Below are 15,454 nucleotides of genomic sequence, written 5' to 3'. Positions count from 1 at the left end.
ATAAAAGGTGAAGACACTGGCAGGTGGGCATAAGAGTAGGGTCAGGGACATTAAATTAGAAGTATCACTCCAGCAGTAAATAAAATAAAAAAATGCTGAAGTGGTGATTTAAAAAAAGAAGAAGAATATAAATTCCACAATCATCACATCAATAATATAATTTTCTAAGTAATACTTCTAAATACTCATATATTTACCAAATAATAATTATCACCATTTTGTTACTGAACAAAGTCCACTATACCAAATATAATATGCCAATAATAAACCACATAAAGGGGACTAATACCATCACACCATGACCAGTCCATATATTACCACCATGCTGATTATCAAAAACCACAGTACTAGCACCAATATTGCTATCAGTGACCGTGGAACAGAGGAGCTCTGTAGATCATATAAAATGGCCCTCAAACAATATTAATGCATATGTCTCATGTGCTCCCATTCTGTGGTAATATCTGTCTTTGTTCTCAAATACAACAGTTATATCTCCTCCGAAGTGGTTACAATACAGTAGTAAGGTACACCATTTCTGCCCTCAAACAGTAATAGCGTCCACCTTTTATGCCTCTTTACAGTTGGATCATTCCATATTGTGGCTGCATAAAGTAATAACAGCAACAGGCGCAGTTCGGCCGCAAATTGGCGCAGGATTTTAACCACGCTTTGCTGATTGGTCGTGCCCGGCCAGCCGCGACCAATCAGCCATATTGGCGCGGGATTTAAACACCGCTTCAGAGATTGGTCACGGCTGGCCAGCCGTGACCAATCAGCGGCAGGCGCAGTCCGGTCGCGAATTGGCGCGGGATTTGAACCACGCTTCGCTGATTAGTTGTGCCCGGCTACGGCCAATAGGCAGATCCTGTATATAAGGCAGCACCCCCTAATAGGCAGATCCTGTATATAAGGCAGCAGCACCCCCAATAGGCAGATCCTGTATGTAAGGCAGCAACCCCCCAATAGGCAGATCCTCTATATAAGGCAGCAGCGGCGGGGGGGGGGGGGGGGGGCCGTTGCCAGCAGTGGGCCCCCCCCGCTCGTTATCACAAGGTGAGCTGTATCGACATCTAGCTGATACAGCTCACTGCATTGATGAGGGTAGGAGTGCTGCGCTGCGCTCCTTCTCCCATCATCCATCTCCTATCATCCCCCACACTGACAGTGGGCGCGATAACGTCACCGCCCGGCGCCCGCTGTCAGTAGATGAGCAGGAGCAGGGAGCGCCGCAGGAACAATGAGGAAGAGAGGTGAGTATTGTTTATTTATAGGATCTGTGTATGGGGGGGCTGCTTTATATACAGGATCTGCCTATTGGGGGAGGGTGCTGCCTTATATACATGATCTGCCTATTGGGGGGGATGCTGCCTTATATACATGATCTGCCTATTGGGGGGAGGGTGCTGCCTTATATACATGATCTGCCTATTGGGGGGGATGCTGCCTTATATACAGGATCTGCCTATTGGGGGGGCTGCTGCTTTATATACAGGATCTGCCTATTCGGGGGGCTGCCGCCTTATATACAGGATCTGCCTATTGGGGGGCTGCTGCCTTATATACATGATCTGCCTATGGGGGGCTGCCTTATATACAGGATCTGCCTATTGGGGGGATGCTGCCTTATATACAGGATCTGCCTATTGGGGGGGGGGGCTGCTGCTTGATATACAGGATCTGCCTATTGGGGGGGGGGCTGCTGCCTTATATACAGGATCTGCCTATTGGAAGGGCTGCTGCCTTATATACATGATCTGCCTATTGGGGGGCTGCTGCCTTATATACAGGATCTGGCTATTGGGGGGGCTGCTGCCTTATATACATGATCTGCCTATTGTGGGGGCTGCCTTATATACAGGATCTGCCTATTGGGGGGGCGGGTGCTGCCTTATATAAAGGATCTGCCTATTGGGGGGGTGATGCCTTATATACAGGATCTGCCTATCGGGGGGGCTGCTGCCTTATATAAAGGATCTGCCTATTGGGGGGTGCTGCCTTATATACAGGATCTGCCTATTGGGGGGCTGCCTTATATACAGGATCTGCCTATTGGGGGGGCTGCTGCCTTATACAGGATCTGCCTATTAGGGGGTGCTGCCTTATATACAGGATCTGCCTATTGGGGGGCTGCCTTATATACAGGATCTGCCTATTTGGGGGCTGCTGCCTTATATACAGGATCTGCCTATGGGGGGCTGCCTTATACTACAGGGTCTGCCTATGGGGATACTGTCTTATACTACAGGGTCTGCCTTTGGAGTGCTGCCTTATACTACAGGGTCTGCCTATGGGATGCTGCCTTATACTACAGGGTCTGCCAATAGGGGTGCTGTCTTTTACTACAGCGTATGCCTATGGGGTGCTGCCTTATACTACAGGGTCTGCCTATGGGGTACTGTCTTATACTAGAGGGTCTGCCGATAGGGGTGCTGTCTTATACTACAGGGTCTGCCAATGGATGTGCTGCTTTATACTACAAGGTCTGCCTATAGGGGTACTGTCTTATACTACAGGGTCTGCCTATGGGGGTGCTGCCTTGTACTATATTGAGGACTATCTGGCACATTATATTATATGGAGGTTATCTATGGGGCCATCATACAGTGTGGGGATTACAGTGAGGGGCCATCATACAGTGTTGGAGCCATCAAACAGCTTGGAGGCTAATAAGGGCTCAGTATACTGTGTGGGTGGTACTATACAGTTAGGGGGCATTATATTGTGTATAGGGGAGCTGTACAGAGGGGAGACTCCGGACATTATTAAATGTAAAGTAGCCACTTATTGTTATAGGGGAAATCAGGTTACTGTGACTATCACAGGGGCACACAGGGCAATATTACTTTCTAGGGGGCAAAATGTGGGCACTGTTTTCTAGGGCACTTGCACCCGGCATTACTTTAAAGGGTACAGAGAACCACACAGCAGGTGCAGTAATAGGGATACATACGGCAGCAGCGGCTCAGTATTGGGGTATCAGGTGCAGTAATAGGGACACATACGGCAGCAGCGGCTCAGTATTGGGGTATCGGGTGCAGTAATAGGGACACATACGGCAGCAGCGGCTCAGTATTGGGGTATCAGGCGCAGTAATAGGGACACATACGACAGCAGCGACTCAGTATTGGGGTATCAGGGGCAGTAATAGGGACACATACGGCAGCAGAGGCTCAGTATTGGGGTATCAGGGGCAGTAATAGAGTCACATACGGCAGCAGCGGCTCAGTATTGGGGCATCAGGTGCAGTAATATGGACACATACGGCAGCAGCGGCTCAGTATTGGGATATCAGGGGCAGTAATAGGGACACATACGGCCACAGAGGCTCAGTATTGGGGTATCGGGGCAGTAATAAGGACACATACGGCAGCAGTGGCTCAGTATTGGGGTATCAGGGGCAGTAATAAGGACACATACGGCAGCAGCGGCTCAGTATTGGGGTATCAGGGGCAGTAATAGGGTCACATACGGCAGCAGCGACTCAGTATTGGGGTATCAGGGGCAGTAATAGTCACATGTGGCAGCAGCGGCTCAGTATTGGGGTATCGGGTGCAGTAATAGGGACACATACGGCAGCAGAGGCTCAGTATTGGGGTATCAGGGGCAGTAATAGGGACACATACGGCAGCAGCGGCTCAGTATTGGGGTATCAGGGGCAGTAATAGTGGCACATGGCGGCAGCGGCTCAGTATTGGGATATCAGGGGCAGTAATAGGGACACATACGGCAGCAGAGGCTCAGTATTGGGGTATCAGGTGCAGTAATAGGGTCACATACGGCAGCAGAGGCTCAGTATTGGGGTATCAGGTGCAGTAATAGGGACACATACGGCAGCAGCGGCTCAGTATTGGTATCAGGGGCAGTAATAGGGACACATACGGCAGCAACGGCTCAGTATTGGGGTATCAGGGGCAGTAATAGGGACACATACGGCAGCAGCGGCTCAGTATTGGGGTATCAGGGGCAGTAATAGGGACACATGGCAGCAGCGGCTCAGTATTGAGGTATCAGGTGCAGTAATAGGGACACATATAGCAGCAGCGGCTCAGTATTGGGATATCAGGGGCAGTAATAGGGACACATACGGCAGCAGAGGCTCAGTATTGGGGTATCGGGTGCAGTAATAGGGTCACATACGGCAGCAGCGGCTCAATATTGGAGTATCAGGGGCAGGAGTAGGGACACATACGGCAGCAACGGCTCAGTATTGGGGTATCAGGGGCAGTAATAGGGATATATACGGCAGCAGCGGCTCAGTATTGGGGTATCGGGTGCAGTAATAGGGACACATGGCAGCAGCGGCTCAGTATTGGGATATCAGGGGCAGTAATAGGGACACATACGGCAGCAGAGGCTCAGTATTGGGATATCAGCAGGATAAGGAGTTTGTGCATGTTGGGAATAGATGGTGTTGGGGCTGGAATATTAGAAGTGAAATGTGTCTTTGTTGTAATCTCTGCAGACGAGACCTGGCTGGAAGAAGTTGTCAGGTCGGTCTGGGCCCGATGGAAAAGACGTGAAAAGTGAACGATTCCATCAGAAAGGACATCAGCGGTAAGACATTATTTGTAACTGTGCAGTGATCTCTTATATGTTCTGCAGGGCTGGTATCTACCACTGACCATATGGCGGTAACATCCTTGTTGGTCTTTATATAGGGATTATCTTCAATAATAGTGCGTTCATCTGCTGAGGTTCTCCTCTAGTATTAGAGCGCGTCACCCAGTTATAATCAAGGTTACCTGGTTAGGGGCCCACTCAGAAACTTCCCCCCCCCCGAACCAAAACCCTAGCTACGCCTCTGCCTCCCACACAGGGATTCTAAATCCCACTCATATCACCCCTTGAAATCCTTTCCTAAAAACGTAGTATTGGTAATGCAGTAGAGCGGGTAATCTGATAATAATAACTAAACAACTCAAATCTTGGGAGCTGAGATCTGTATCTGCGGCCATTTTTCGAAGACTACCGCAGGGAAAGCAATGGGAAAGTGCCTGGACTCTGCTCAATGGCAACATTTTCTGACAGCTCAGGCCCTGCAGCTTGACAGCATCGGAACACCCCACTTCTGCAGCAGCTACCCTGCCTCCTGTGACGCTGCACTCCCCGCCCCGTAAGCTACATTCAGATAAGACTCGCCCACATATCGTCCCAAATTTGGTTGGAAAAAAGTGCGTCTTATAGTCCAAAAAAATATGGCATATCTGACAAAATAGCCACCGTTTATTTCAATAACAGTCATAACCCTTCCATCCATGGAGTCTGTCACTCTCTGAGACTGGTGACTTGTGAATCCTCGTACATAACGCTGTCAGAATTCTCCGGTGCCACCAACAAGGCCTGGTGATCATGTGACTGCAAGTATGTGATATGCATACTTCCGGCCACATTCTGACTAGACGTGTTTGTTCTCGTTCAGTTCACTTGCATTGAGTGAGGTCGGCCACATCACATAAAAATTTGATAGTATAAAACACACAAGTTCAAATCACCCATCTTTTTATCTATTAAAAATAAAACACAAAATAAAAACTCATATTTGGAATGGATGTGTTTGTATAAGCGTCTGATCTCTCAAAATATAAAGTCAGTTAATCCGATCGGTAAATGGTGTAACGAGAATCACAATTTTTGATTGCCGGAACATTATAATAAAATACAACATGAGCCAATCAAAACGTATCTACCCCAAAACGGTATCAGTAAAAACATCAGCAAAAAAAATAAGCCTTCTCACAGATGTATATCCTAAAAATTGAAAACATTGTGTCTGGTGAAATGAAGACACAAGCAATTTATTTATTTATTTATTTATTTGATTAATAAATTTCCGAATTTTATTTCCCCACTTAAATAAGGAAAACTACACCTGTTTGGCATCGGCGTAATCGTACCAATCTGGAGAATTACCGTATATTGCCAGGTCAGTTTTACCATGTAGGGAACATGGTAAATAACCCCTCCCTCACAACAAATTGTGGAATTGCACTTTCTTTTGCAATTTCAACACATTTAGATCTTTTTTCCCGCTTTCCAGTGCATCACATGATAAAATGAATGAGGTACAGTAATTCAAAAGTACATGTCCCGCAATAAAACACGCCCCGTTCAGCTATGTGGATGGTAAAATAAAAAAGTTATGGCTCTTGAAAGAAGGAGAGAAAAAACGAAAAAATTGCCCAGGGGTGAAGGGATTGATTGTTTTGTTTCAAATACATTTGTATTATTTAGTACAGATGATAAATTTGAAAAATTGTGTGACACTGTTCAAACACTTGTGGACCCATCTTTGTGTATGTAGTCCATGTGTATATGTGTTTGCGCAAAACATGTTTTTAATTACTTAGTACATATGTGGCCTGCTGTCATCTGTCAGCTAGGGCTGGATTTTATTTCCAATCTGGATGAGTCTGTCAGGTCAGCAGTATACATTGTAAAAAAAAAAAAAAAACTTCTGAACAAGTGCATTGACAAATATACCAATCTGTATAAACAAATTATATCTAAAAAATAATATTGACTATTGGTAAAGGAGCTATAGAACTATATAGATTGATCGTGTTGCTAAAATATGCAGGTAGAAGTATGCAAAAGAGTGGAAATTCAGACAGTTCAGCTCCACGGGGCAATGTATGTGTTCTTCATTTCAGTATGATATATATATTTGGGCCAAACTTGTAATAGTAAGAATACTGTTGTTCTGCAGGTGTCATCAGTGAGCAAGCCATGAACGCCACTCCATCATCATTGGGGCTTCTCTCAGGATACAATTCCTCTGGCTCTGATGAAGAAGATGCAGCAGCAGCTGACAATACATCCTGGTGAGCAAATGTGACCTTGTATTGGTATAACATAGAGAGATGCCTATACTGCACATCAGGGGTCCCCAACCTGTAGCTCGGGAGCCCACATGTCTGTCAGCTTGGTGCATTAGCTGCAGATTTAGTAAACTGGTATGAAGAGAACATCTGAAAATGGTGAATTTTGCAGATCTGCATGCACATGTACTGGTCTTAAGGGTTTTGAGATGATTTAAGTATGGTACGCTGGAGACAAGATGACACCACCTGTCAGAGGAGGTGTTTGAAGCTGGATGTGACAGGGTATTGGGAGTGCTTTATAGGAGAATACTGAATGGGGGGTATTGTAGGAACCCATGGATCTTTGTATACTATTTTGAGGTGATTGATTTTTGTGGAAAAGCCCTGGTTACCATTATGCCTGTAATGGAGGCTTTGGTTGCCACTATTGTGAGGGGGGCGGGAACTGAATGTGGCTCGCGACCCTCTCTCAGAGCTGAATGTGGCTCTCAAGGTCAGAAACGTTGGGGACCTCTGCTGCACATCATGCCCACTGGCATTTTCCGCCATTGACCAAAAACCCATCATTCCCTCCTATGAATCCCATTAACTATCCATGTGTTGGACAGAAACAAGTTATGCTGGGAAACCTGAATTTTGCAAGAGTCGTAATAGGGATCACAAAACTAGGATAAGGTTCCAATTAGGCCTCCCTTACAAAGATGATGATGTGGAGGAGAGGTTCAGTGACTACAGTCAGCCTACATTGGACAATGTTTGGCTTTTGTTGGAGGGCTTGTGTTACACAACTAGCTATTGAGTAGCTGTGACGCTACATAAACTAGCTCCCAAATTTCTGCTCCATCTTTATAATGTAAAACTCTCTGCTTTCTGTAGGTATGCTTCTAGTCTAATTAGGAACATTTTTATGGGGTACCTAACAGTCAGCCTGTCAGTGGAAAAAAGTCTTACTGTGGTTGCCAAGCTCACCATGCACACTAAATAAAGAAAACTATTGGGACACACCTGTCGAATGCGGTAATATAATAGTATGCCAATGTTGCCAGTTAATTAGTGATGTTTCTTTCCTTTTAAATATTCCATGATTAGCTGTAAGGTGTTGTTAGGAGTCGAGTTCCCGCCGCTGCACAGGGGGAATCTCGAGCCATGTCTGCTGCGGTCTCCCATTCTGCTTCAGCCGCAGTGGAGCCTGCTCAGCGGAGACGTTGGTCCCAGCGTCTCGCTCAGCCTGATACTGTGCAAAGGGTTACTGCTGCCTTTCCAGGCTCAGCTATTGTAGCCAGTACTGGTTAGCGGCGAGCAGACGTCTCTGGGACTAAGTCCTGCTTTTCTCCTTCTGAACATGCCCAAGGTAAGACCTCTCATTGCTCATGCTCAGGTACTGCAGCAGCTACCATTGGACCTCTAGGAAGGTCCTGAAGTTGCTCAGGTACTGCAGAAACTACCATTGGTCCTCTAGGAAGGTCCTGAAGTTGCTGCAGCTATAAAAAGTTTGCATGGCCGCACGGCCATGCGCTAGTATCAAACCAAAGTCTATGAGCTTAGCGCCAGTGTGGTCATGTCTGGATGTGGTTAGAGTTTGGCTGAAATAAGCCCCTAGAATGCCGACACCTCCGGTGAGGAGTTTGTATGTGTGTATTCAGGGCCTTGGCTGAAATAAGCCGCTAGACTACCGGCACCTCCGGTGAGGAGTTGTTTGCCTGCTTCTCTGACTGCATGACCACAGTTTTGCTTTGCTTGGTAGCTGTGTACCTCTGTGAGGTTAACAGGGCACAGCATCTTGTTTCTAGCGAATCTGTGGAGTTAACAGAGTTCGCTTATACCGGCATATAGCGCCGCCATTTGCCAGCAGCAGGTTCCTCTCCTGCATGGTGGACCCCGGTTTGCAAACACACCTATTAATACATATATATATATATATATACTCGGTGCGTTCCGCCAACCCTAAAATAATACTAGCGCCAGGGTCTAGCTAGTAAATGGCGGACAAACCGCAATCCTTGCGGTACATCCAGCAGCCGGAGGGTAGGTTGGCTGCTCTCGAGCGCACAACCTCAGCTATGGATGTTACCGCAGTTGCTGTTCAGGCTGATAGAGTGGCTGCAGCAACCTTGTCCACGGCCACCCCTGTTCCGATTCTATCTCGCCTCCCGCTGCCAGAAAACATTTTTGGTGATAGTAAATCTTGTAGGGGTTTCGTGAGCCAGTGCTCTATACACCTGGCCGCACGTTTCCCCACAGAGCGGGCAAAGGTGGGATTTATTGTGTCTCTCCTGTCGGACAGGGCGTTGGAGTGGTCTATGCAGCTGTGGGAGCGTGGCGATCATGTGGTGCAGAGTGCTCCCCTGTTTGTGAGCACACTGAAACAGGTCTTTTTAGGGCCTTGAGTCACCCATGATACAGCATTCCAGCTGTTGGCATTGACTCAGGGCTCGTCCTTGGTCAGCCATTTTGCCATCCACTTCTGCACCCTAGCATCTGAGCTGGAGTGGTCGGATAAAGCCCTTATCCCTATATTTTGGAGGGGGCTGGCTGACCACGTGAAGGATGCTCTGGCCTCAAGGGAGATTCCCGCCACACTGGAGGAGTTAATAGCTGTGTCTACCCGTATTGACCTCTGTTTTCACGAGCGGAGGTTAGAGCGGGCCCAGTGTAGGCAGAGGTTTTGGCTGGCTCCCACCTTCGCCACACCTTTGGAATCTCCGGTCCTGGTCTCTGAGTCACATGAGGCCATGGAAGTCTCACGAGCGGGATCTAAGTCCCGGACCGCTCGTGCACTCAAGGTCTGCCATGTTTGCCAGAAGTCAGGACATCTTGCCACCAGATGTTCACAGCGGTCGAGGAAACGTCAGCGTCTAGTGGTAGTAGGTGGAGGTACACTAGACACGGCGACGTTTGCCTCCAAATTGTCCTTTAAGGGGACAATTACAATAGGCTCATTCACTCACTCGGTAGAGCTCTGCGTTGATTCTGGGGCTGAGGGCAATGTTATGCCTTCTGCCTTCACCCAACGTCACGCAATACCTCTGGTAATTGTAGCTCAACCAGTAACTGTACGAGTGGTGAATGGGTCGACACCGCCCTCACAGATAACACACCAGACCATCCCTTTCACTCTGTCCTTGTCGCCATCTCATCAGGAGATTATATCTCTGCTCGTCATTCTTGAGGGAATTGATGAGGTCTTGTTAGGGATGCCTTGGCTACGGTATCACTCTCCTCATATCGAGTGGTCCACAGGCATAACTTTAGGATGGGGTGAATCTTGTGGGGGTAAATGTCAGAGGGAAAGCGTTCAGGTTGCTACAACTGAGGTACCCGCAGATCTATCCTCTCTCCCCAAGCAATATTAGCCCTATGCGGACGTGTTCTCCAAAAGGGCTGTGGAGACCCTTCCACCTCACCGCCCCTAAGACTGTCCTATTGACCTCTTGCCTGGTGCTGAGCCTCCCCGGGGTCGACTCGAACCGGAGTCTCAAATCCGTTGTCACTCCCGGAGACGGAGGCAATGTCACAGTATATCCGAGAGGATCTGGCAAGAGGATTCATTAGGAAGTTGGTGTCACCTGCAGGGGCTGGGTTCTTCTTCGTACAGAAAAAGAGTGGAGAACTGCGTCCAGGCATAGACTAGAGGGGTCTTAACGCCATCACCTTTAAGAATAAGTACCCACTACCCCTGATATCTGAGCTTTTTGATAGGCTACGGGGAGCTAGGGTATTTACTAAATTAGATCTGCTGGGTGCCTACAACCTGATTCGCATCCGTGAGGGGGACGAATGGAAGACAGCTTTTAACACCAGGGATGGGCACTATGCATATCTGGTGATGCCCTTCGGGCTCTGTAATGCCCCAGCCGTTTTCCAAGACTTTGTAAATGACATCTTCCGGAATATGCTTTCCACCTCGGTCGTAGTTTATCTGGATGATATTCTCATCTACTCTCCAGATATAGACTCCCACCGGAGAGATGTTTGCAAGGTCTTCGACCTCCTACGGGCTAACTCCCTCTATGCCAAGTTGGAGAAGTGTGTGTTTGAGTAGGAGTCCTTGCATTTCCTTGGCTATATCATCTCTGCCCAGGGATTGGCTATGGATCTTGCCAAGCTACAGGCTGTGATGGACTGGCAGGAACCCCATGCTCTCAAAGCGGTGTAGCGCTTTATGGGGTTCATTAACTACTATCGCCAGTTCATTCCCCACTTCTCAACTTTGGTAGCTCCCTTGGTTGCCTCACCAAGAAGGGAGCAAATCCCAAGTTGTGGCCAGAGGAGGTCTCCAAGGCCTTTCTCTCGATTAAGTCACACTTCACTAGCGCTCCCATCCTACATCGCCCCGATGTAGATAAGCCATTTATTATGGAGGTGGATGCCTCATCCATTGGTGCTGGAGCAGGCCTCTTCCAAAAGGAAGCTCAGGGTCGGAAGCATCCTTGCGTCTTCTTCTCTAAGACCTTTTCACCAGCGGAGAGGAATTATTCCATCGGGAACAGGGAGTTTCTAGCTATGAAGTTGGCTTTCTCAGAGTGGAGACATCTCCTGGAGGGAGCTCGCTTTCCCTTCCAGGTGTTCACAGACCACAAGAACTTGGTGTATTTACAGACAGCCCAGTGGCTAAATTCTCGTCAGGCTAGATGGTCGCTGTTCTTCTCTCAGTTCCATTTCACCCTCCATTTTCTTTCCAGGGAGAAGAACGTTCGTGCCGACGCTCTCTCTCGCTCTGTAGTGTCATCAGAGGAGGAGGAGCCTCGGCTTATTGTCCCTTCAGAGAGCCTGAGAACTGTGGCTCTGGTTTCGCTAGAGTCTGTGCCCCCAGGCAAGACTTTTGTGCCATCTAATTTGCGACCGGAGGTTCTCTCTTGGGCTCACTCGTCCAGGGTGGGTGGACATTTTGGGACCAAGAGGACATCTGAGCTCTTGGCGAGGACATACTGGTGGCCGCATATGGCCCGTGACATCGGGGACTATATTCGTGCGTGTGTCTCCTGCGCCAAGAATCGGTCTCCTCGGCAACGGCCTGCTGGGCAACTTTACCCCCTGCCGGTGGCTGACAGGCTCTGGGAGATGGTCGGGATGGACTTTGTGATAGGCTTTCCCAAGTCTTGTAGCTGTATAGTTATCTGGGTAGTCACCAACCATTTTTCTAAGATGGTGCACTTGGTTCTGCTTCCACGGTTACCTTCTGCACGGGCTTTAGCGGCGTTGTTCGTCAAACATGTTTTCCGTTTACATGTCATGCCTGACAAAATTGTCAGTGACCGGGTCCTGAGTTTGCATCTCGGTTCTGGAGAGAACTCTGTCGTTTACTCAGTATTGAGCTGAATCGCTCTTCTACATACCATCCCGAGACGAATGGGTTGGTAGAGAGGGCCAACCAGACTCTGGTCACATACGTATGACATTTTGTCTCCGCCAGGCAGGATGACTGGGCATCTGTGCTACCTTGGGCGGAATTTGCTTTGAACAACGCCGTAGCCGACTCTACCGGGCAGACTCCTTTTCTCCTTAATTATGGCCAGCATCCGCGTGTTCCTGTGCCCATGCCCGTGTCATCCACCGATTCTAGGGTGGCAGACTGGGCGGTGGAGGCACGTGACATTTGGGACCGCACACAGGATGCCATCCGTGCCTCCAAGGAGAGAATGAGGGTTTCTGCTGATGCATACCGGCGCCCCGCTACGACCTTTGCTCTTGGCGACTTAGTGTGGCTCTCCGCCCATAACATCAGGCTGCAAGTTGAGTCCACTAAGTTTGTGCTTCGCTACATAGGCCCTTTCAATGTTCTGGAACAGGTCAACCCTGTGGCCTACCGTTTAGCTATTCCTTCGCGCGTACGTATCACCGACACCTTTCACGTTTCCCTCTTAAAGCCCATCTACATGTCCCGGTTTTCCGAGTCATCTGCCGGGACATCGGGATCGTCCACGGATGAGTTTGAGGTGAACTCTATCGTGGGGTGCAAGGTGGTACGTGGCAAGAAATATTATCTGTTGGACTGGAAGGGTCACGGCCCAGAGGACAGAACCAGGGAACATGTGGAGCACATTTGGGCTCCGCTGCTCATTGCAGCCTTTGAGCGTAGCAAGGCCCAAGGGGGGGGGGGGGCTCTAGGGTGGGGTGGTAATGTTAGGAGTCGAGTTCCCACCGCTGCACAGGGGGAATCTCGAGCCATGTCTGCTGCGGTCTCCCATTCTGCTTCAGCCGCAGTGGAGCCTGCTCAGTGGAGATGTCGGTCCCAGCGTCTCGCTCAGCCTGATACTGTGCAAAGGCTTACTGTTGCCTTTCCAGGCTCAGCCATTGCAGCCAGTACTGGTCAGCGGCGAGCAGACGTCTCTGGCACCAAGTCCTGCTTTTCCCCTTCTGAGCATGCCCAAGGTAAGACCTCTCATTGGAGGTCAGGGGTCACATGCTCAGGTACTGCAGCAGCAACCATTGGTCCTCTAGGAAGGTCCTGAAGTTGCTCAGGTACTGTAGCAACTCCCATTGGTCCTCTAGGAAGGTCCTGAACTTGGTGCAGCTATAAAAGGTTTGCATGGCCACACGGCCATGCGCTAGTATCAAACCAAAGTCTATGAGATCAGCGCCAGTGTGGTCATGTCTGGATGTGGTTAGAGTTTGGCTGAAATAAGCCCCTAGAATGCCGACACCTACGGTGAGGAGTTTGTATGTGTGTATTCAGGGCCTTGGCTGAAATAAGCCGCTAGACTACCGGCACCTCCGGTGAGGAGTTGTTTGCCTGCTTCTCTGACTGCATGACCACAGTTTTGCTTTGCTTGGTAGCTGTGTACCTCTGTGAGGTTAACAGGGCGCAGCATCTTGTTTCTAGCAAATCTGTGGTGTTAACAGAGTTCGCTTATACCGCCATATAGCGCCGCCAGCAGCAGGTTCCTCTCCTGCACGGTGGACCCCGGGTTACGAACGCACCTATTAATACATATATATATACTCGGTGCTTTCCGCCAACCCTAACAGTTGTACTATTGAAAAGTGAAACATTTAGGATCCATAGAAATTCAGCCAGGAAAGTACAACTCTCGATTCATCACAGCTTTTATGCCAATACTAGATGGTGGTCCGATTCTAACGCATCGGGTATTCTAGAATATGCATGTCCACGTAGTATATTGCACAGCCCACGTAGTATATCGCCCAGCCACGTAGTATATCGCTCAGCCACATAGTATATTGCCCAGTCACGTACTATATTGCCCAGCTACGTAGTATATTGGCCAGCGACGTAGTATATTGCCCAGCCACGTAGTATATTGCCCAGTCACGTAGTATATTGCCCAGTCACGTATTATATTGCCCAGTGACGTAGTATATTGCACAGCGACGTAGTATACAGCACAGAGCCACGTAGTATACAGCACAGACACGTAGTATATTGGCCAGTCACGTAGTATATTGCCCAGCCACGTAGTATATTGCCCAGCCACGTAGTATATTGCCCAGCCATGTATGTAACAGGTTAAAAAAGACTTAAAATAAAAAATATATATATACTCACCTTCTGAAGGGCTCTTGTAGTCCTGGCGCCTGTGTGCGGTGCACGCGGCAGCTTCTGGTCCCAGGGTTGGTATGAGCGCAGGACCTGTGATGACGTCACGGTCACATGACCGTGACGTCATGACAGGTCCTTCTCGCATAGCATCCTTAGCACCGGAACCTGCCGCTTGCACTGCCGAGGACAGCACCACGTCGGTGGGTGAGAATAAGGTTTTTTTTTGTAACATTAGATCTTTTTACTATTGATGCTGCATATGCATCAAAAACTTGGTCACACAGGGTTAATAGCAGTGGTTACGGAGTGCGGTACGCACAGCATCCCGCGGCCATTTTCCTGAAGCCCCGTGCAGCAGAGCACTCCATCTGCGCATGCGCGGCCTCAGGAAGATGGCCGCCCCCACCGATGACAAGGGTAATAGCGCAGATCGCGCGCTTTTTCTTCACCTGCGCGCAGTGGATTCGGCACTTGGACATGCGCACACCACTACGCCACCAACGGAAAGCTGGGGAAGAAACAGCGATGTCACCACGCCCACCCGACCTGACCAGCCTGATTGACAGGCGACAACGGCGACTTTGGTAATGTATTTCGCAGCATAGGTGGGGAATCAGGGTACACTACATACACTATTGTAACACACAGCGCAGGCCCTATTTAACAGTATTTTTATCTCAATCTGAAAAACCGGGGTGACAGGTTCCCTTTAAGTATGCCACCACTGGAGACTACGTTATACCAGCTGTAAGGTTTGGTGAAGGAGGGCTAACGCTAAGAGTTTTTTTACAGCGTTCGTCCTATGCCTCTTAGTTCCATTGAAGGGATATCTTAATGCTTCAGCATACCTGGACATTTTGTACAATTGTATGCATCCAAATTAGTGCAAATTGTTTGTGGAAGACCCTTTTTAGACCCGTTTAGTGAGATTGGTGTGGAAGAACTTGACGGCTGCACTGAGCCCCGATCTCTGCCCCATCGAACACCTTTGGGGTGAAGTAAAACGTAAATTGCATGCTCGGACATAGGCGTTTGTCATCACAAATACTATGTGGATGAATGAGCAAAAATTCCACGGACACCCTCCAAAATCTTGTATAAAGCTTTATAAGAAAAGTGAAATCTGTTT

At 48.7% G+C, this 15,454-nt stretch overlaps 1 protein-coding gene across 7 annotated transcripts in view; it reads left to right on the top strand.

Annotated features, from left to right (window-relative positions):
• The window catches only part of LOC138665459 (uncharacterized), a 29,552-nt gene that overhangs the window by 10,201 nt on the left and 3,897 nt on the right, over positions 1 to 15,454 (top strand). For 3 of the 7 annotated variants that reach the window (XR_011318466.1, XM_069752968.1, XM_069752970.1), the window contains exons 2-3: positions 4,466 to 4,557; positions 6,710 to 6,824. Coding sequence is in view for 5 of the 7 variants with exons in the window: in XM_069752968.1 (XP_069609069.1) it covers positions 6,730 to 6,824 (95 nt within the window). In the remaining 2 variants the exon portion in view is untranslated. Of the gene's footprint in view, positions 1 to 4,325; positions 4,558 to 6,709; positions 6,825 to 15,454 lie in introns of those variants that run through there. The other 4 variants (XR_011318465.1, XM_069752967.1, XM_069752971.1 and 1 more) reach the window with 2 other exon arrangements.

Source organism: Ranitomeya imitator, chromosome 2 (assembly GCF_032444005.1).
Source record: "Ranitomeya imitator isolate aRanImi1 chromosome 2, aRanImi1.pri, whole genome shotgun sequence".
Lineage (NCBI taxonomy): Eukaryota > Metazoa > Chordata > Amphibia > Anura > Dendrobatidae > Ranitomeya > Ranitomeya imitator.
This window is presented reverse-complemented; position numbering and strand designations above follow the sequence as displayed.